The 23,830-nt window shown below is 44.4% G+C and overlaps 1 protein-coding gene across 1 annotated transcript in view; it reads right to left on the bottom strand.

Moving 5' to 3' along the window:
• The window catches only part of adgra1b (adhesion G protein-coupled receptor A1b), a 202,709-nt gene that overhangs the window by 123,032 nt on the left and 55,847 nt on the right, over positions 1 to 23,830 (bottom strand). Inside the window, exons 8-10 of the mRNA XM_080781504.1 lie at positions 6,887 to 7,051; positions 2,609 to 2,843; positions 1,343 to 1,492 (exon numbers count right to left, since the gene is read on the bottom strand). Of these exons, the coding sequence (XP_080637630.1) occupies positions 1,343 to 1,492; positions 2,609 to 2,843; positions 6,887 to 7,051 (550 nt within the window). The remainder of the gene's footprint in view (positions 1 to 1,342; positions 1,493 to 2,608; positions 2,844 to 6,886; positions 7,052 to 23,830) is intronic.

Raw genomic sequence — 23,830 nt, 5'->3', positions numbered from 1 at the left:
TTGCCATGTTGCATCCATTTAAAGTTGAGCTGTGGAGAACCCGAGGTTGCCATGTTGCATCCATTTAAAGTTGAGCTGTGGAGAACCTGAGGTTGCCATGTTGCATCCATTTAAAGTTGAGCTGTGGAGAACCCGAGGTTGCCATGTTGCATCCATTTAAAGTTGAGCTGTGGAGAACCTGAGGGTGCCATGTTGCATCCATTTAAAGTTGAGCTGTGGAGAACCTGAGGATGCCATGTTGCATCCATTTAAAGTTGAGCTGTGGAGAACCTGAGGGTGCCATTCGTCCATTTAAAGTTGAGCCTGTCAACGTCAACTGTTCTCCGTCTGCACCTCACATGTTTATTCTTATACCCTTGTCCTCCTTAAATCATGGTCATTCAGAAACGTCTTGAGTGCAGGAAATGCATAAATAATCTCCGGGTACACAGGAATAGCAGCTAGCAATAATGTGCAGTTTAGTAGTGGCCCTAAATTGCATGTTAACAGAAGATTGCAGATTGCAGCTGAAATGGGGGAAATTAGCAGCCCAGCAGGGTCTGGGATTTGTTTTGGAGCTGGAGTCAAGTAGGCTAGCCAACAAGCAGAGCAGGGAGAGGCTCATGCATATACAGTCTACTGTGATGACATTCACTGCACTGTAAACAGCCCGTACGTCCAAAAGGAAACACACTTTGGCTTTCTTCACAGTGTCGTTCTCGGAATGAACAATGAAGCAGTGCATGGTCAGGCACGTTGTAAACAGTGGTGTAGAGCAGGGGTTTGGCTGGGGACCCCCGGGAAATTCTTTGGCCATGTCTCGCAACCACTGCCCCCCCTCCCCGCCCCGCCCCCAATACAAATTGACCGCTACAATAATCTTAATAATAAATAAATAGCCTACTGAAACCAGATATAATCATTAAGGAAAGTTTATGCATGTGCTATGTGTACAATGTGAACTCTTAATTTCCTGTTTCCAGCCATTCTTCCTTTTTTTATAATCTGGGGACCGACACAATATTTTGATTATTATTACAAATAAAAACTTACAAAACATACATTAGCCATTGCCGCCCCGGCGCCCTGTATACTATCTACAAGCTATTGTGATATTTTGATCTATTTGACTATATCACTGTCATTTTGATTGGGCCTTTTGGACTTGGGCGTCGATTGGGCCTTTTTGAGAAACCAAAAATACACAGGGAAGACATATTATTTCAATATTCTAACCACACCATGGGTGTCTATTAGAGCAATGCTAACTCCATAGACACATATAAAACAGAAAGAATTGTGGCAGTCTGGTTGTGTGTGTGCGCTGTGGCGCGTGTGCCTCGTGTGCCTCGTTAGTCCTTACATCTCTGCGTTGCTCCAGCAGCCTTGTCAGCCTCTCCACGAGATGTGTGACAAAGATGACGTCCATGACATCGGTGAAGTGCGCCGCCCTGCTGGTGAAAGCCACTAACTGCCGGCCCAAAGGCTGAGCGTTGGAAGTATTGATGGTCATCTGGAATAGCAAGGGAAGGTTTCATACGGTCACTGGGGAGGAAACCTCATAACTCCAAAATGTTAATTTTTCAGGAAATGAATAATATACATTTTTCAGGAAATTAAGAAAACCTTCATTTTTTTTAAACAAAGCAATACAGCCTCATCAAAGTTGTTGTTGTAACTTTATATATTGTCAATTACTTCCATGAGAGGGGGAGAGGTGGTGGAGTTAGTTGCTTTAGCAGACATTTTGAGGGTCCAATGGAGTTAAGAGGATTTGTCCAAAGCACTTTTTACTACTTTCCAAACAGCACACAGACGTAAAGGGTGTTCAATAGCACTGAGTCATGCCAAAACAACTCTAAACCTCAAACATGGAGTTATGAGGTTTCCTCCCGACAGCAACGAATTATGCTAGAAAGTGCAACTGAATGAACAGTGATTAGGCCATCTGGGGCTATAGGCCTGCTAGGTTTTTGCAAAGTCATACGTTGTTGTTGTCATTTTACGCTCTGTTGACTATGGAGGTGGCACAGTTATGTAAGAGCTGACACAACTAACATTAAAAAAGGCTAACCATAAACAAACAAAATGTGTATTTATAGATGAAGTCTCATTTTGTTTTTCAGCAACGTGTTTTGCTGCAGACTTGAGTAGGAGTGCGATGTACTTATCTTACAGAGCTCTAGGCTTTCTAGGGAGTCAACAGAGAAGAACTCACAAGATAAGAATGGGAGAAACCACTCAGCCATTAATGTCATAAAACAAATATATATATCCCACAATTTTGCAACCTATTTTTTCACCCAGTGTCAATTATAATGTAATCCTGGGCGCTACACTTCCTCTGCCAACCTGGGGAGAGCAGCGGACTGACCTCATGCTTCCTTCTATGCATGAGGAGTCCAAGCTGCTTCTTTTCACCTGACAGGGGGGAGTTTCCCCGGTTGGACATATAGCTTGTGGAAGGAACACGTTATTCCGACCAGTTCCTTTCCCCTCCATCAGGCGCCCCGGCTGGCCAGGGGGAGGCAGTTTAGAGACCAGGATTACTGCATGTTTTTGTGAGGGTATCTACTAGCTGTGAGGCGACAGCACTACCGACTGTGCCACCGTGACCCGGCAGCCTTACCTGAGTGAGCTCGTGCAGCACACGGGTCAGCTCGCTGGCGTACGGGCACTGGGTGTAGTCCTCCTCCGCCCAGCGCCCGCTCCGGTCGCAGCGGCGCCACGCCTTCTTTTCCCTCTGAGTGGCGGCGGCAGAGTGAGGAGGGGGTGGGGCGTTGCCTGACGGGTACGGGGCGGAGCCAAAGGTGGCGGGCGCGCAGGGCAGGAAGGCCAGGATGCCGGCCAGGGTCTTCGGCCACCTGTTCCCCCGAAAGAGAAGAGGACGTCCACATTTAAAATAAACCCACAGGATCTATATAAAACTATGTCAAATCTATGTCAAATCTTTACATTTTATTTTTTTAAATTTCCTTTTCTGCTAAGCAGCAAGCTATATATCCTTAGATGATTTCTATTTATATTAGGATAGATTTGCGCGACTGTAAAGACGAAACGGAGGCTCCACTTCTGCTTTATATTGTACTCATGACAGCTCTTCAGTTGCTCCAAACATTTGGAAATGGCTAGAGGCAATAGTCTGGTAACGTGAGACTACACAGGATCCGATGAGGGCATATTATTTTATACAGTATTAGTGCAGTGTTTCCCAACTATAATCCATTAAGACCAAATTTCAAAACACCATTTTTGCTAATGTTTTTGTTAATGACGTTTAGAATATTTAGAACACTTCCCTCATGGGGTCTTTATCTGTGTAATATGTGGTTTTAGATCTCAGCAGTGTACATTGTGTCACAGACACTGCTCTCACTTCCTTCCTGGACTACATGTTGTCTCAGTAAGACAGCCCTTCCCCTATCCACAAGGAGGAGCAGTGCACCAAAAGCATTATGGAAATTGTAGTCCAGGAAGGAAGTGGGCCCAGTGTCTGTGACATCATGGACACTGCTAAAATCAAAAATATCAAAAACCACATATTACACACATAAAAGTCCCTTTTAAAGTTTTCAGAAAAATAATTTTTTAAATATAAGTGGACCCCAAGAATGTTATGTATTTGGCCACTGACCCCCATCTGAAAATATGTTGTTCCAGCTAGGGGACCCCCCAGAAGCAAAGATTTGAGTTAAAAACATTTGCTGTGAAAGAATATATATTCATAGATTTGCACACGTTTTAAAAATATAGCAGATATACAAGCTTGTATAATGTATATCTGCTCGCTGGCGTACGGGCACTGGGTGTAGTCCTCCTCCACCCAGCGCCCGCTCCCCCCCCCCCCCCCCCCCTCTCGCTCTCTCGCTCTCTCATTAGCAGGCAACAGTGCAGCACTCTCTCTCTCTCTCTCTCTGTTTGGCACTACAGCGCCCCTACTGGTACTAATAGTCATATACTGGTGCTCATTAACGTCACACGAACACTTAGGGGAACACATAGGTGAACACGGACATTGCTGTTCCTTAGAGTGGTTGCACCACTCAAAAATAAACCGAACTACAAGCTTGTGTGTGTGTGTGTGTGTGTGTGTGTGTGTGGGGGGGGGGATGGAACCACTCTATTACTGTACAGTATGAAGGACCGTCATCAGTCTCTCCTTCCATGTGTGTGCCAGTGATAAATGACAGGGCAAAGTCAGGCATCTGTCAATGTGCTTTATTTGTGGACTGTGGTGCGTGCTGGTACCAATTTTTAACAATTACTTTGCACTTGCACTTGATGGTTTTTTTTCTGACAAGGCATTCCTCACTGAAGGGGCGTGTGTGCGTGCGTGCGTGCATGCGTTTGTGTGTGTGTGTGTGTGTGTGTGTGTGTGTGTGTGTGTGTGTGTGTGTGTGTGTGTGTCTGTGTGTGCAGACTGTGCACTTTTCTTTGTCCTGACATCAGACAATAATGTAGGAATTTAGAAATGTTCCACTCCAACAGACTACTTTGCATATTGTCCTTTATGAAATGAAGAGAGAGATAGTTAGGGAAAGTTAGCAAAATGTGTGGCAAATCTCCCTTGGGAAATGTTGTGACAGCTGCTGAAAGTTGGGGTATCATTAACAACATATAAGGCAAAAATGTAATTATGCTTTAAGTAGCATGTGACATGTCAAACTAGAGTTTTCTCATGATTCTGAATCCATTCCAACCATTAGTTTTGCACGAAAAACACTCCTTGGGCTAAATCTGGCCATAGCCACTTGCCTCATCACATTTGGGATGACGGTTATGGCCGTTTTCAGAATGGCAGTATGAGGTATGAGGACTACATGTAGACAGCACTAGAATTGCATTTTATGTAGTCATAGCACTTTATAGTATAGTATAGTATAGTATAGTATAGTATAGTATGTATAGTTTCATTATATAGATATTCCACGGTTACGTTCTTACTGTAGCTTACGCATGTTCATGATAACTATACTTACTGTACAGTATATGATGTATTGCCATGCTTTTTTGTTCTTGCTTAATGTAAATCGCTCTGGATTAAAGAGCGTCTGCTAAATGCCTAAATTGTAAATTGTACATGTATTGACCTGAGTCACAAGGGCTCCCCCTTCAGTTGCTTCACTGGCATTAGACAGGAGACACTGACTGTCACCCTGAGTGACTTCATGGGGTTCGTGGGTACCAGGCGATGCCCATTAGTTGCCTTTAATGTCAGAGAAAATAATAACATACATCTTGTTCATTTTTTAAAGATTATTGCTGGTGTCTAGGTGGCATCTGTGACATCAACTAAATGCCTGGGAGTGAAATGCAAATGTCAGGGCGTGAGCGAGGGCCCGTTTTGGGCAGCCAGGGCGGGAACCCCTTTTTGTGTTTTAAACATTATGCTATAATTTAGCTATTGAAAAATAGCAGATCTAGGATAGGTCTGGCTATTTTTGAAAAATTGAGCATCACTAATACAGAAAACTGTCAGAATTTAGAAGATTTTATTTTATTTCGACGTCAGGCCTAAATGGGTGGAAAAAGGCTCGAGCAAACGTCACACCTAGTTAGTGTCAAATATCAGACGGTGAAGAACAGAGCATTGATTTCTGCAGTATGTGCTGTCTATTGACTGGCCTGTCCGAGGCATAGGTCTCTCTCTCTCTCTCTCTCTCTCTCTCTCTCTCTCTAATTCCCCATGCAGGGCAGCAGTCTAAGATAAGTTAAGATAAGACTCTCCCTAAATGAAAATAAAAGAGCTCCAAACGGAGGCGGCAGGTAATCTGTTCTGATGATGGGAACCTGCATTTCCTTCAAACCCCCCATCTCTCTCTCTCTCTCCCTCCCTCTCTCCCTCTCTCTTTCTTGTTGCAGCAGTAGTGGCTACTTAGTAATAAATGGCACTAATTCCCCCCACAACCTGGAAAAAAAGGGGAAAAAAGGGAGGGGGGAGGTCTCATTTTCCAGCCCATTACGTCTGTGCTCGGCAGAAACAAAGGCCCCGTGCTCGCTGCCACTGCTGGATGGGCTGTAAAGTACAGTGTGGGTATGGGGGGGGGGCTGCCTGGGGCTGGGGCAGAGGTGGACTGAAGGCGCTGCATGGGCACAAGGAGTGAGAAGATTGATAGAGGACTGTGTGTGCGTGTATGCGTGCGTGCGTGTGTGTGTGTGTGTGTGTGCGTGCATGCGTGCGCGGAGGCTGTCGCCTCCAGGCAGTGACACTGTAATGAGTGACATATTGTGATGTTCTGTTGTTTCGTTGAAGGACGTTTTTACAGGGCTTCGATAAATTCCATGGAGAGTTAATTTATCTGGCGTTCATTGATATGCCTAACACACATGGCTGATCGTTGGCAAACACCCGTCCAGACCACAAGGACGCGTACAGGCTCTTCCACTCACTTCATCTTACTTTTAGTTTTTCATATTCAAATGGAACTCCCGCGGTTTACAACAACCTTCTGTGCAGAGAGGAGACGACTGCCCTCAGGCTGGGGGAGGGATTATAGGCATAGTTTGTTGGTGAGTTTAAGGGTAGGGTTTTTTTGTGAGGTTATAGTTGGGGTCCATTGTTTTTGTCCAGAGTCCTTGCTTGAAGCACAAGGCATACTGTATGTTGGCTACAGCTGTGCACGATCTGCACTCGGATGAGTGGTCGTAAAATATCTGCATGCAATCATAAGCATTTAAATGCTTTCAGTGGAGCTCAAATCAAATACTAAAAGTCAGCAGTGTAACTTTCATACCAGATTAGAAGGTGAATTCTCCAATATCTGAATGCACACTGTTGAGCTATGAAGCTCTTTCACAGTAAACTGAAAGGCTAGGAGCTGAGAGGGCAACATTCGTGCACATTTAGCGCACAAGAGGCCATTTAACCATGAGGTCATCTCGACGTAACCGCGTGGAGGGCGCTCACCTGAAGTCTCCCTTGTTGTTGCTGACTCTGTCGGCCGGGCAGTACAGTGCAGAGGTCTCCAGAACAACAATCTCCATCTGACGAGACCTGTTGCCACGGGAACTGGTTACCTGGCACTCCCAGATGCCGGCGATGCCCACGTCGATGTGGGAGAGGATGACCTCGCTGGAGGTAGAAACAAAACAGACAGGCTGTAAGCAGTGTTGTTTTTGTCGACTAAAACTAAGACGAAAAATGTTCGTCGACTACCTTTTTTCACTGAGGAAAACTAAATGAAAACTATGATGAGGCTAAATATATTTATATATGTAAAAACAAGACTAAAATGTTAGGAAGGGGACTAGTGAACAAGAGATCCACTATAAGTCATCTTATGATAAATCTTATGATATTTAGTCGACTAAAACTAGACTAAGACTAAGACATTCCAGGTGACTAAAATGTGACTGAAACTAAATGAAAACTATTCAAGAGACTAAAAAAATGACTAAAACTAAAATAGAAATGTGCTGCCAAAAATAACACTGGCGTGCGTTTGTGTATGGCTGTGCCGTGTCGCGTGCGTGCCTTATTTAAACTAATTCCATCAAGGGAGCCTTGCATATGCATGTGAGTGTGCTATGACTGAATGTTGGCCTCAAGTGATCATTACTCATTCTTAACTGCTTGGTCAAATGGCTTCCTATCACAACAAGGATTGTCTGGTTAACCCAAAGGATGGATGAAGTGGCCACAAGGACTCTACACCATGACTGACTCAAACTGGAGGATGTCACGGCTTTATGTTAAATAATAAAATAGGATGGCATGGAGAGATTGCTAGGCAACTGACATTATCATCACCATGGAAATACTTTCTCCCTGAGAAACACCAACTATGACATGTACAACTACTGTACAAGCTGTGGTAATATCCACATTGCGTGTGTGTGTGTGCGCAAAGAGAACATTTTTGCTGCATTCTTGTGGAATAGAAATAGACAAGTTTCCAAATGTGACTCTGGGAGCAACACTGCGGCTTCACAGATGTGAGCTTTGTGTCAATTGACATTCAAATCATAAGTGACCGGCTGCAGATGCCACTTAAATGTTCCACAGCTGAGTGCTCTTTGATGTGGACAGGTTCTAATCCTCCACAGAGTTTCCTGCAGACGAGGATGTGGAGAAAATGTGTCCACACAGCCCTCCTATGAGGCACAGAGCAAGTAGACAAAAACGGTTGTCATATTATAATGAGCAATTTGTGAAGAACAATTGAAGATGTGGCTGAAAATGGGTGAAGTAAAGTCGCCACTTAATCAGCTAATGGGAAACACAAATGCAAATTGATATTGCATTAATAATATGATGAATAATGTTGCGTTAGCTGATGTCAGTGTAAGACAAGTAAATGTCAAAAGAATAAAGCTGTTTACACTTAAAAGAGTGCACAGTAAAATAATTTAGTTTTGTCTGTGTGCTGAATTCCTTGCACATTATCGATACACCACTGTGCAATTTGACCAGCTGTTTGTGTTGTGCAGTAGAAAGTGCAATAAAATCTGGGTATTCTGAATCCCCTGCATGGGCCGTCCTTCTCCGTCTGGTGACTTTGCTTCAATGACGGTGTGCAATTCTGTTGGGGGAGAAAATGAATAAAATAGGTCCTGATTCAATCTCATGTGTTCAGCTAAGCTCTCATTTCTGATTGCCATTCTAAAGGGCCCTAAATCAAATTTTAACGCTTGACTGAGATGATGACATTCTAGGGCCTGTGTGTGTGTGTGTGTGTGTGTGTGTGTGTGTGTGTGTGTGTGTGTGTGTGTGTGTGTGTGGGTGTGTGTGTGTGTGTGTGTGTGTGTGTGTGGGTGTGTGTGTGTGTGTGTGTGTGTGTGTTTGTTTTCATATAAGTGTGCACGTACTGTACAGTTGACTAAAATCAACTCTATGCTGGCTTGTCATCTCAAGCAACGTGCCTCATTCATTTCATAGTTTAACACCGTGACTGGGGGGGAAAGTTGTACACAGGCTGGGTATGCCATTACGCATAATGAAGCTTATTGAGGAGAATGATTCACTGGCATTCACTGCTGTCATGTTGATGCCTCTGATCTCACTCATCTGCACTCCCCCTCAGCCGTCAAAACATTTGGAGCTAAGAGAGATTGATAATAAATCATAATTTTGTGGTGTTTCTTGTCCCACGGCTGTATCAATCAATAGCTTAGTCTTACTGCGGTGCTACATGAACACACACACACACACACACACACACACACACACACACACACACAGGCAAACACAATTTCTAGATTTGTCTTTCAGTCTCTCTGTAATCCCCCCACCCCGCACCACCTCCCCCCTTCATAAAGCAGCCCTTGTTCCAAGGGACAGAACCACAGAGTGGAGTTTAAAGTGTTTGTTTGGGTCTCAAGGTTGTCAATCCATCATTAAGAAGAATTATTACTTGCGCAAGCAGAGCGCGCAAGTACTGTGGTCGGCTGGACCTAAAGTGGTATGTATGGTATGCATACCCCTAATTGGCTGTTGATGGTGACGTAATTAAGATATGTTTCAATGTTGGGTGGGTAAACGGTAACGTATGTATGTTTGTATGTATCTGGCGGTGAGAATGGTGGTCCCTTATTGGCTGTTGATGTTGACGTAACTAAGATACGCTTCAAGGTTGGTATAAGGTCAATAACGGGTCTAAAGGATTTAGAACAGCAGTTGTAATAGAAATCAGTTAGTAGCAGCACAAGTAGACCATGTATGGCCTACACCTCGACAGAGTGCATTATCAGTTATTAGCAGTATTTAACTAACTGAAACTGAATGTGTAATGCATAACGCATAATATGGAAAATGTATGTGATCTATATACAGAGCCACATCTGATTATATGGTAGCCATTATGCTAAGCTCAAAACACAACATGCAATTGCAAATTGCAATTCAATACCATACAGTACTCCACTAACAATCCGACCACTTCAGATGTCACTGAATCTTTAAAACAACATGCAGAACCAGTCTTCAGAGCATGGGCAGAAACCAGAGACCAGAACCTGCTTTAGCCATGGTGGTGGTGAAGATGGTGACAGGGCCTTAGGCATGCATGCACACATACCGTGTGACAGATCTGTTATGTGAGTGACACAGGGCTATACGACTCCACTCAAACCCTGAATGGTCTACACAGAGGGGACAGTTACATCAGCAATGAACTGGGGCCAACCCACTTACCCCCAACCTCCCCATTGCTCTACTTTGGTCTCTCTCCCACCAATTGATTCACAATGGAAGACCATACTATACATAAATACTTTCTGAATATAGGATAGGTCCCGTCCCCCCCCCCCCCCCCCTACACACACACACACACACACACACACACACACACACACACACACACACACACACACACACACACAATGACGACACATGGGGAGAACGGAAGGGAAGTGTCCAGCAGTCTATTATGATATTATTATGATAAACCTTGCACTGGAGGTCCAAAGCAATTTCTTTTTCCTACTAGGTGGTAGGAATTCTAATGCAGCTGTTGTTTAGTCGTCACTGTCTCTTGGTAATACCTTTCATTGCTTTAATATCCATCTATAAATGCACCATGTCTCTGTGTGTGTGTGTGTGTGTGTGTGTGTGTGTGTGTGTGTGTGTGTGTGAGTGTGAGTGTGCTGTTGTAATCCACGTAACTCGAGAACCGTTCGCCTTCAAATTCGACACACACGATCTGTGTCACCACAGGGGGTGCAGTGCCCGGTGTCGAGTCGGGCGGACCCACGGTTGTCTAGAACCAGCACAAAAGGCCTCTGATTGGGCTCTGGACAGGGCTCGGCACGGGCTCGGCACGGGCCAAGCCGACAGGTTAAGGCGCCCGGTGCTGACGCTCATCAGACCCCACAAAAGGCGTTGATATAGACGTGTGTGTGTGTGTGTGTGTGTGTGTGTGTGTGTGTGTGTGTGTGTGTGTGTGTGTGTGTGTGTGTGTGTGTGTGTGTGTGTGTGTGTGTGTGTGTGTGTGTGTGTGTGTGTGTGTGTGTGTGTGTGTGTGTGTGTGTGTGTGTGTGTGTGTGTGTGTAAAGCATGTAGATGGGGTCCCCTTGGACTCATTAGGACCATTTACGTATCCTCACGTATCGCCACATATACAGTATTTAAATACTGGGCCCTGGTTGGTTATAGCCTGGTTCCAGACTAATTTGGTTGGCCGTCACCTGCATTTCGGCCGTGAAGTCCTCCCACATTTGAGGTGGGCCAGACTTAATCTGCTGCCTGGGGCAATATGCATTTCTATGGCAGATGAAGGCTGGCTAGTGGCTACGCGAGGCTACCATGTACAGCTTGTTTACATACTGTAATGTTGCGAGACCCTGAACTTTACATTCTGTCACCTCAGCTGATAGATGTTCTGAGGCAGGGATGAATACTCTTAATGCAAATCTGAGTTGTTGGAGTGTAAAATGGTTGGTTTTCATGTGGTAAACTCCAGTGCATTTAGACAATTAGCATCAATTATAATAGCAGTAAGCACCAGTGGACTGTAGGAAGGTGCACTCAGTAAGCACACAGCTCTGCCAGGAGGCAGAGAGAGGCCCAAGGTACAAAGGAACCAGGTGGTGCAGAGGCAGGAGAGCTAATTCTGTACAATCTCAGAGTTATGGTGGTCCTTGAAATGAAAAAGGAAAGTTCACATACCAGCTCTGACAGTGTGATAAAACCAGAATTCTCGACTCAAAACACGTGCAGTCGCCTCGGGCATATACTGCACAGCCGGCGTCACTGCTCTGACTGCTATTCCTATGAAGCGTATAACCTCAGTAAACTATGCCTACGGCTAAACCTAACCGTATTCCTAGCCTTTACCTCAGTAAAACCGTGCCAAAACCTAACCCTATTCCCAAACTTAACCCCATGCCTAACCCAAAACCTATTTCTAACCTAGAGAAAAGGGAGAAAAGAGTGAAGAAGGACCGCATCTGTTTGGCCAGAGTAGAAACCTCCAACAATTCACCCTTTGTCAAGTCCCACCCATGGTTGTGCCCCTCTTCGCACCCATTGGTTGCTGTTTCGTGGTTGGACAAAAATCCTTACTCTCCGTCAGGGACCAATCAGAAGTCTGACAAAGGGTGAATTGGTGCTCTTTGGTACAACTGGGTGACAAAAAGCCGTTAATAAAGTGGCTGAATGAAAATGAAAATGCACCATGGTTGTAAATCATCTCTATTGTCAAAGGTTGCGATGTGAAATATACTGTAAGTATTGACTCTTGTGAGTGATTCACGAGAATAAATACGAATTTTACCCCATGCTCTAAATTGGCATTGACATTTGTAATGAAATAATATTTGTTGTTATCGTTAGTCTGGCCTCTCACAGGAAATTATAGTCGACCAACATAAATACCAAAACCTAACTTGCTGTCATGACTGATTTGGAGGGGCAAGTTAGGGGAATAGGTACCCTATGCATCCCCTCCAATCTTGAGTCATGACAGCAAGTTATAGGTTTTGGTATTTATGTTGGTTTGATGGTGTTCATGGAACGCCATGATGTGCATATCTGGGATTGGCTATAGTGGCGGTCCATAGCTTTACGCTGGCCGATTGGAAAAACTAAAAGAAGAAAATGAAAGATCATTGAGGTCCTCAGCCAGACACGGAGACACTAGGCGGTGTCCTGGTAGACGAGTAGATCATGATTTTAGATCGTATATACTGTCTCTTCGTAATGAGACCTTCTCTGCACTCCATCCACCAAAGTGGACCTATATCTATAATAGATCACCTGATGAACTTTGAGATAAAATCGTGTATGCACGGATGGACACAATGGAAGTCAGTCTCCATGGCAACTGATGTGTGGCTGCATTAAAACCTGGTCATGGCTGCAGATGAGCTTGAAGATTTTCAAGTCTTAACCACATCAGGAACAACAAGAAAAGTTCCAGCAGGGGAAGGAAGGAAGTGGGATTAGAGAGAAAAATTATCCGAATGAATATGAATGTAAAGAAAGGGGGGGAAATGCTAATCAGATTACGTGCGTGAGCAAGACCGGCGGGAGCCGCTGTGTCGAGCACACACACGTGTGAAATGGAGAAAATGCTTTGTTCGTTTCCGTTCCTCTTTTCTTCCTTTTTTTCTCCTGCCCCCGAGCAATATTTCCGAGGCAGGCCCTTTCGTTTTGCGTGCAGAGATTAGAGCTGATTAAAAATGGAGGGGATTAAGAAAGATACCTGCAAAGTGTCAGCTAGCTGCAGGGTGCTAAAATGTCTGATTAATGAAACATGATTCACAGGCTGGTCGGGCTGCTGCGGCAGCTAGCATCACTAGGAGTTTGGCCCTGCCAGCATTACTCAGCAGGGGAGCCTGGCCCACACACCAAAACACCATTATGGCTCTCAGGCCTTTATTTTTGGCTGCTGGCTCGCTGTGAGCTGTGAGCGATAGGAAACAGATCGGCTTATCACCCGGCCTCTGCCAGCGAGCGGGGAATGCAACACAACAATGACATACATTGCATTGTGGCAGCAAGAACTATGTGGCTCTCACGCTGTACGTATACGTACGGGCAGCTAGAGAGTAGACACATAATGCAACTCAATACACAATATACACATTTTTTGGACAGGTTGTTCATTACATTTTTGTACAGTGTATACAGTATGTGGCCCGTGGTGACATCGATCAATTTTGCATTAAAACCGTCTAATATATTATTTATGCCCCAACATCTATAAATCTCACACACTATTAAGGCAGCCATGGCGGTTCCACGCGCCACACAATCGGGTGCCCTTTTTCACTTGAGCACCTGCCCCTCAAAATGTCTGTGCGCGCCACTGCTTTTCCATTCACCTTCAAAGAGGTCACTTTGTTGTGGTTCGCCGATCACACCGCTGCAACCGGCAACCAACAAATCCAGATCAGGAGTTTAAGCCACATGCTAAATCCTGTGTATTCAGTGTTTCCTCTCCAGTAGGGCATGATCGAGGGCGAGGCTGACTGACTCGGAGGACATTTCACCAAGGTGAAGCACGTCAACGTGCGGGCTCCGATAATGACTAACATTGTTTTTGTCCCGTGCCGCTAAAGCGGCAGTGACAGCATTTGGTATGTCAAGGGCCAGAACATTAGTAATCCCTGATCCGTTCCTTTTTTTAATGAGAGCTAGCAGAGGGCCAGTAAAGTCACCGCACCTCTAATTTGCCCCAAATGTCCCTCAACGCAGTCATTTAGTATGTAAGACCGAATAGGGCTGCGGCTGAAGTTCAACCCAGGCATGTGAGCACATAGTGTATTTATGTTGGACCGCGCATTCTTTAATTCAGTCAACGACGGCTGTTCCTCGCCTGGTTTCTACTAGGAGACAAGCTTTGAGCTTCAGGTGCCAAAAGCAACATTACCTTATAGGTTCCACCCAGAGGGAAGGGGGGGACATGGTGTGTGGGGGGGGGGGGGTTGCATAATGTGTGTACACAAGGGGGAGAGCTGCGGTTAATTGCGAGCGGGGGCACTAATCAGAGCGGGAACGAGGTGGAATCCATCACCGTTGTTCCGTTGGGACGTCGTGGCCGGTGGAAAAGGAGAGTGGAAGGTTCTGGTGAACCCCGAGTGGAGCGTGGGGAGGTGGGGAGAGGAGGGGAAACAGTACAGTGTGTGCTGCTGGGACCGGAGGGTTGGAACAGCGCTGATGACCTACGTCACCAAGTCAGTGCAGAGCCAACAGTGAGGGCCGCTTGCATAAGGAGTTCCCAGTAGACCGACAGACACCCAGCAATTGACAGAATGAGCTGCCTCCTCCTTTCCTCTGCTCTTTTCTCTCCTCTCACCTAATTCCGTCCCCTCTCCTCCCTTCATTTCACCTAGATGTCCTACTCTCACTTATCTCTCCTCCCTTCATTTCACCTAGATGCCCTAATCTCACTTATCTCTCCTCCCTTCATTTCACCTAGATGCCCTACTCTCACTTATCTCTCCTCCCTTCATTTCACCTAGATGCCCTACTCTCACTTATCTCTCCTCCCTTCATTTCACCTAGATGCCCTACTCTCACTTATCTCTTTTCCTCTCCTCCCTTCATTTCACCTAGATGCCCTACTCTCACTTATCTCTTTTCCTCTCCTCCCTTCATTTCACCTAGATGCCCTACTCTCACTTATCTCTTTTCCTCCCTTCATTTCACCTAGATGCCCTACTCTCACTTATCTCTGTTCCTCTCCTCCCTTCATTTCACCTAGATGCCCTACTCTCACTTATCTCTTTTCCTCCCTTCATTTCACCTAGATGCCCTACTCTCACTTATCTCTTTTCCTCTCCTTCGTTCTCCTTTCTGCTCCTCACCTTTCCTATTTTCTTTACCCCTGTCTTTTTCCTCTCAACTCATGTCTTCTGTCTATTCCACTCCACTCCACTACTGTGGAGAATAGTGGCCATTGTTCATCACTCTGCACTCCATTCATGCATGCAAGAGATGAACTTACAGTAGCTAAATGATGGCCTTCTATACAATGTGCAAACTGACAGCTTAGCACCCAATGCAATTGGTATGGCACTCAATAAGCATCTTTGGGAGATAATGAGTGACAATGTATTAGTACGAACATTGACCATTTGTTTTGAACCAAACTGTGTCTTGGCATGCTTAGCCTATAGACTACATCTCGAAGTATAGTTGACATTATTGCCAATAACTAATTTCTAGAGCATAACGTTTTTGTCAAATTATTGTACAGTACAGTACAGTACAGTACAGTACAGTACAGTACAGTACAGTACAGTACAGTGTTTTACTTTATAAGTACCTGACTTATGATGCGAATGTCTGGCCAACATTTTCTCGTTCCATTAATGGGACAATGGTCTGATATACCGTACATAATATACTGTACCGTGCACTATCTCGGTAGCTCATCGGCAGAGCACTAACCGTTGGGACCTCAATGTTCCGGATCGAACGCCAGCCCTGCTAAGAACGTGCAGTAATACTAGAAATCCACCTCATGGGTCTAGCTAGCGCATTGAAAAGTGGACAGACTCCCTTGTTCTCGTCCGATACCGACAATTAGCCTTGACCTACATACTTATGGTCAAAACTGTCAATAGACAATGACATTGTCAGGCAGAATTTGTTGTTTCTTCTTTATACGATGCAAATGTATTGCCTGCATATTATGTGATAATATACCCCAAAGTCACTGTAGATATGATAATAATACAGAAACATCAAAGCAGGTACAAGTCTGCACCACTGGTAAATCAAATGAAGTGATCACATACATTTTGTCTTTTTATACTATCGGGGCAACAATGTTACTAGAGCAATCCTTTCAATGTCCTGTCATGTGAAGTCTGTATACAAAGTTTGAGATGGAGAATGTCTACTACGTCTAAAAGATAATTTGTGCATTTGTGCACGGGGAAAGTAGATAAGTTTCAGACATAATTATTGTGAATTCAATATAAATGGAGAAGGAGCAATGTCGTTATGTCATACAGTCAGGCCTCAGGAAAAGGCTGCTTGCTCCCCTGCTAACAAATGTTGATTATCTAAAACGAACTAACTAAAACAGAGTAGCTGTGCATATTTTCAAATTGAAGGAAACTGGTGGGATTGTTAGGGATAATGTTAGTGTCATATACTTGTGAAGTGTATACCCTTCACAAGCTAATTATCTAGAATCATGGCAGCTGTGCATATTTTCAAATTGAAGGAAACTGGTGGGATTGTTAGGGATAATGTTAGTGTCATATACTTGTGATGTGTATACCCTTCATAAGCTAATTATCTAGAATCATGGCTTATAGCTAATAATTATCAACAAAACTAAAACAAACATGATGCTCTTCGGGACTAATCAAAATATTAAAGCACAAACTAACAATCAATCATTCAATATCTCCTGTCTCGATGGTACACAACTGCATAGAGACATGAACAATTCCAATATCTTCATTTTTATTAAGCTTAAGCAGATACAGACTAGTGTACATGTGTAAACTGAATGTTGGATGAATGACAGTCCACAGAGCTTTGTGGGATTACAGTCACATACTGAGGAGGTGTTTGTTCAGCCTCTTCTTGAAGGCGTGAACACTGCTAGATGTAATGTCTCCAACAACCGCAGGGGGAAGGCTGTTCCATATCTTGGTCTCTGGCTTGACTCAAATCCATTTAAATATCATATAGATGAACATAGTCCGGAAAATCAACTTCAGTACTGGTGTTCTGTACCGTAACAGAAGCTGTTTTAGTAAGTAAGAAAGAAAGTAAGAAAGAAACTAAGTTCAACAACTCATACTACCAATATTCTTGATTATACAGATTTAGTAGTAGTTTATCAGACTGACCCTAAAACAAACCTTCTTCCTTTGAACTCAGTACAGTATATATAACCGTTTATGCAGATTTGTCCTTGACTGCCCATATATGACCCACCACTGTACCGTGTATGAAGATCTCAACTTTAGCATCTCCCACCTCAAGAAGACAGCATCACTGGCTGCAGTTCATCTTTAAACGCATTCACTTCAATTATCCACAGTATTTGAAACAGCTTATGATACCATACACTTCACATCACATCAACTTAGACATTGCTCACAGGTTTACTTTTATATAACCTACAGTTGGCAAATAAATCATTTATGCACTAGTGCCTTCCTAACATTTTAGTCTCGTTTTTATTTGTTGACGAAATTCTCAGTATATTTAGTCTTAGTTTTAGTCATCTTAGCTTAGTTTTCATATAATTTCCATTTCGTTTTCGTCAGTGGAAAAAGGTAGTCGACGAAATCAACACTGGTCAATATGCTTTTTTTTCTCCCCTTGAGCAAGCAGGCAGGCTCTATTAGCACTGTTGTCATGCCAATGGAAGTAGTACGTATGTATTAGTACGAACATTGACCATTTGTTTTGAACAAAACTGTGTTTTGGCATGCTTATCCTATGGACAATGACAGCATTGCATACTGTATATGAAAGGGACTATATTCCAGATTCAGGTGCAGACACAGACTCAATGATTCCGCACCCTGTAATCTGGATCAAATCAAGGGGATCCTCGTCCCACCCATAAGAAACCAACCACACCTAAATGGTAAATGGTGCATTTATACTGTATGTCGAAGTGTCCTTGAGCAAGACCACTAATTGCTCCCGATGAGCAGGTGATTGCCTTGGATGGTTTCCTTCGCCATCGGTGTGTGAATGTGTGTGTGAATGGGTGAATGTAATGTATCTATGTAAAGCGCCTTGGATAACTGGGAACCTTGCTGTTCCCGTCCGGCCACTCTACCCCTGATCCACCGCCGCCCCTATCGAAGGCACCTAAGGAAGGCAGTTGACTGAGCTGCCTTAGATACAGTCCAGTACAGGTTCTAGTCTACCTCCTTGAGGGACTCCTCAAGATCTCAGAGATCCTCGGCCACAGGTCTCCGACTGGAGACCTGCTCAATGGTAAAAGAATGCAGCACTAGTTTGCGCAGGAAACCGGGTTCTAATCCAGGGTAGAAGAGGAGAGTTACATACAGTAGTGTAGCTTTCTAAGTTTAAAATGTTCCCTGAATTAGCCAAGCAGCAAAGATGAAGAACCCCCCCCCCCCCCCCCCCCCATGGGTACACAAGAGGGGCTCAAAGCAAGTCATTGAGCTCGATTGAACTTTCGAGTCATGCAAAACACAGAATTTCAGTTTAACTAGAGCCAAAACATAGAATTTCAACATTGTTTTATTTATGCTGTGATCAGGGCATCCTTGAAAAAGAGAGCTTGCTCTCAATGGGCCCTCCCTGAATAAAATAAAGGAAAAGAAAGAAAGAAACAGACTGATTGTGCAAATAAAGATCAAACCCTTATTTAATTTGTTGCTTCAGTAGCTTTGATCACTGTTAATCAGATATGTATAAATGTACTTCCCTATCTTTTCCAGTATTATCAAGTGAGACACTTTCAACCTCAGACGACTGATAGACACATGCGCACACACTGCATTATGTTTACTTTATTAGAATATGAGGCAGATCAAACGTTTTCGGTAGTAAATCATCTCTTTGAAGTGCGCGACATGGCGCAGCTTTTAAACCCCATTTCCCAGACAGAGCACCCCAAAGCCCGAGCAGATGGTCCGTCCAATAACAAAACAGATAGTCAACCCTTTCCGCAAAAACTCGCTGAAGTGAGAACTTCATGTAAACTCTGTTTCTCCCCACAAGCACCTTGGGGAACTCTCTCTCTCTCTCTCTCTCTCCCTCTCTCCGGTCTCGGCTCTTCCAAAAATACCGTACCATTTGGGATGCGAACGATTTCCGGGTCAAGGCCGGAGGACAGAGTGTGGAGTGAGCGAGTGAGCAGGAATTTTGGTTCATGCACTCCCGTGTCCCAAACTATGTGTTTAAGGTTAATAAGTCATACCTTGTTTTGTAGCTCAGATCCTCTCGATCCATATTAAATAAAATCACACTCCAGTGAAGTGAGGGGTATTTATATCGGCCTCACGACGTCTTAGCGTTGTCATATAGTGCCTCATATAGTAAACAAACATTAAAGTCCATGGACTGGCAAACGATTTACGTCATACATAAGTGCTCTAAACTTGGCTGCTATACATGACATAATCTTCAAAAGCCATGCATTGTAGGGGCTAGCGCCCCTCTTAAAAAAACCCCAAAAACCTCAACTCATGGCCATCACTGTCACACTGAGTGTAATCTACTACATAATGATTATATTGTATAGCCTACATGTATGCACAAATGTAGTTTTGTTTCTGAAAAGCCAAAGTTCTAGAAGCCTAAAGTGTAAACGTTTGTTTGAATGGAATGAGTTATCTGAGCAGGTCCTTGTAAGCAATGTTGTCATCAGTTCTTCCTTCCTCGTGTCCAACAGTAAATCAAATCACCTCCATGCTGCTGGAGAAGGTTTTGTACAGCTAGCTGCCAATGAAATGACACAGACGGGGAGTTGTGAATGATGTGATGGGAATGGAAATTATGTTTCTTTTAAATGTACTGAATCAATCGATGCAGTTCTCACAAAATAAAAATGTTATTTTCATTCAAATGGATCATTCAGCAGTTGCACTGAAGTGAAATGATCCCTGACCGGATCGTTGAACGCAACATATTCACCCCAATGTCCTCTGAGGCCTCATACACACGTAGTGTACAGAACACATGTTCTGTCTGTGTTCCATGGCCGCCTCAATGCTTTTCCAATGGAAGTCACATGGCTTGACCAAACATTTGTGTTTAATGGGCAGAACACAGCCATCAAACACAAATAATGATTTCATAATAATGAATTGCATTTTTATAGCGCTTTTCCAAGTGCTCAAAGCGCTTTACAATGGTTCATTCATTCATACATTGGGAGGTGAAGCGGCAAACAGTTGACGCCAGCGTCCTCACTTCCCACATTCACACACCAATGGTGGCGAGCTCACACCGACCAACTCATTGGAGGCAATGTAGGGTTCAGTGTCTTGCCCAAGGACACGTCGACATGTGGACAGGAAGAGCCGGTATTCGAGCCGCCGACCCAGTGATCATTGGACGGCCTGCTCTACCTCCTGAGGTCAAACCATGTGACTCCCATTGGAAAAGCATTGTGGCGTCCATTAAACACAGACAAGACGTGTATGAGGCCTAATAAGGCTATGGGAGTTAAAGTCAGACATTGCAATAGACGGAAATGTGCGTCATACTTCAATAATATAAGCAAGCTTAATTGATTGATGAATGGAATTGGCAACATCATTAGATTTATTATAATGAATTATTTATTAAAATGAAATTCGCTCACTGAAAGGGAGAGTTCAAAGCAGTTGATTATAACTTCATTAATTCGGCAGTTGTTATTAAGCCTCTAGCAGTTTGTAAATGTCACTACTGTTTGTTTGGCTGCATGCAGGTATAGGCTACTGATGGCAGAGTGTGGGATTACATCTATCTATCTTCTATAAATGCATCAAGTCTCTGTATACAGTACGTACGTGTTTACATACGTCTGTAATCCATGAAACTCCAGAACTGTCCACCGATTTCAAATTTGACACACGTGTTCCACATCCCCACAGGGAGTGCAGTGCCCGTTGTCGAGTCCGTCAGATAGCCGGTTGTCCAGAACCAGCACAAAAGCCTCTGCCCGGGCTCTGGACCTGATCACCCCTTTTATCTCCATATATGGAGCTGGCCTGTTCTGACATCACAATGATGGTTCTGACATCTGCATAGACTCCATGTTTGGGAATGCCTGACAAAGAACTATATATGGGCATAAAAGGGAGATGCCTGACAAAGAACTATACTGTATAAAAGGGAGACAGACACAACTGGATGGGGCATACATTTCCAACTTGCATCGTTCCAAGTAGGTCACCACTCTAGTTCACTGAAATACTAAACATGCGTGCGCCCTATAGTACACAAAAGATGGGCCACATAATATTTTATGTAATGTATACATGAATTTCTGAGAAAGTTTAATGAAAGACTAAGAAAGATTTGGCCGCAATTGCACAACTTGTGTGCTGGGAGAAGTGGAACACGCACGCACGCACCCATGCACACACACACACACACACACACACACACACACACACACACACACACACACACACACACACACACACACACACACAACCACCTATTTTCAATGATAGTATAGGATACAGGTGAGAAAAACTACTGAACTAGAAAAAGTGCCCTTCTGGGCACAGGTCTCCACCAGGAGGATAGGAGTGTGTGTGATGTTTGGCAAAATGTTTAGGAGTAATATAAACATGTTTTTTTGTTTCTTGCAACAATTTTCTTCATTTTGTTGAGGAAATGCAGAGCCAGATCACTCATAGCATCTCTGAGGATAGAATTCTGGATGAGCAGGACATGTGCAGCATTTTATACAAAACGGGCTACTCCTGAAATTTTCCGAAGGCAATCTTAGCTAATCAGTGTAGAATCTGAGAAATCCAACAGGCTCGTCTTGATCACATGACTACAGAGATCATGTGTATCGATTGGCGTGAGATTTGGATGAAATCTGTGCGACTAACATAAACAATGTGTTTTGCAGAAATCGGCCTCATGGTGGCGCTATAACAGGCCGTTGAGGAATATTTGGGGCAGAGGTTCGTCGTTGGCATCCAGGGAGTGTGTGCGCGCGGCATGGATCGGGCCAACGGTACCAGAGATTAGCTGATAACGGAAGGACGGACGGACGGACGGACGTACGGACGGAAGGTAGGACACATGTACTGTACACACACACACACGGACGGAGTGCAAAACATACTCTCTCCCCATGCCTTCGGCCTGGTGGAGACAATGACACAGGTTAGAAGGGAAGCAATACATTTCAACATATTGAATAGCTCTGGGACCAATTATACCAATCTAGAGGTCTCAATTCCTGTCTCCGAACCCGACCCTATACCTGACTCGGCCCGACGTTTATAACTGTTCTTAACAGGGTCATAAATCAGACAGTGGCAGATAAATTAATTTTGTCCCAAGATGATGATGATATACGACTGCCGACTATAACTTTGGTTAACTTGCCATATATGCTTAAATGTTTTTTAAAGTCAGTTGTTTCTAGAGCAGCTTGCATTCAAAGAAACTCAAACATTCCGAACACGTTAGTCAGCAGCACTGCACAGTAGCCCGATTACACAAAGCAGCCCATTCTCCGCCGGGGCTATTAAGAATGACAAACAGTAAATTGCTATATAATAAAGAAAAGTATCAGCCATCTGTGGCATCCGAAGGCAAAACAATGATGGTGGTGGTGGTGGCGGTGGGGGTGTAGATGGCATTCCAGTTGCCAAGTTAAGCGCACAACAAGAGGCGCTTCGATCCCTGTTGACACACGGAAACATATTTCTGCCAGCACTCCATCAATATTTATGTTGGAGAAGCCTGACTCAGAGCAGGCAGCAGTTAAACTAATCAGCAGCGATACACTCTCCTACGTCTGAGCCTGCTGTCAGGACGTCACTCACTCGCACACATGCAAACGCACGCACGCACGCACACACACAGCCACATACAGGAAAACACACACAAACTCGCTCTCCCTCAGCACAGCCCCGCCGAGAACACAAAGACAGGATGAGAATGGAGGTTTGTGACAAACTAGACTCCATCAAACGAACCCCCGCCACCCCCCCCCCCCCCCCCCCCCCGAAAAGTGTTGGAAGAGAGCATCCCAACTGGCCAACACTATCATAATAATTATTCTGTCTGACTCAGCATCATCTGTTCCTCCTCCTCAGTGTGCACACACATCGCCTGCAGCTCCCATGATGCACGGCACTGTGGGAGGGGCCACATGCACAGGCACTATACAAGAGCCATATAGCTGAGAGAGTTGCACCATTGAGGGGTTCAGAAACCGGAACTCGAGCGCTGTTCATGCAGCGGTCACAGTGCAGTTTGACATTTTAAAAAATCAACGCGGGCGGTGCAAATATCAGCAATTTTAGGCATGTGTGCAACATGACGACTGTTTTAAAGTATTGCAGAATGACGACTAAAGTCTCTGTAATGTTTATGTTGTACTATTACTAAAAACGATCTAAAATAAAGGGATTTAAGCTGGGCTGTTGCCTGAGTCCAGTGCATTCTGCCAAAAAAAAGTATGTGGAAGAGCCACCATTGGACTGGCCCCATGAAGTGAATGGCGATGTCGTAACTCTGTCATACTTCAATGGCTCTGGGAGGGGGCCACATGCACGGGCACTCCCACAGCGCTGTGGTGGGAGGGGCCACAACAAGGCCAACCTCCAGAGGAGGTGGGGGGGGGCACTGATTGCTATTTGCGACAGGGGTGGTGGCACACTGCCAAGCCAATCATGTCTGTCCTGTCCTTTCAGATCCTTATCAAGGGCACCAATAACGAAAGGTAAATCACAGCCCCCTGTCAGAGAGAGAGAGAGACCCAGCGAGTAT

This window comes from Protomyctophum bolini (genome assembly GCF_963924005.1).
Source record: "Protomyctophum bolini genome assembly, chromosome: 14".
NCBI lineage: Eukaryota > Metazoa > Chordata > Actinopteri > Myctophiformes > Myctophidae > Protomyctophum > Protomyctophum bolini.
The sequence above is the reverse complement of the archived record's forward strand: the minus strand, read 5'-3'. Positions and strand labels throughout refer to the sequence as shown.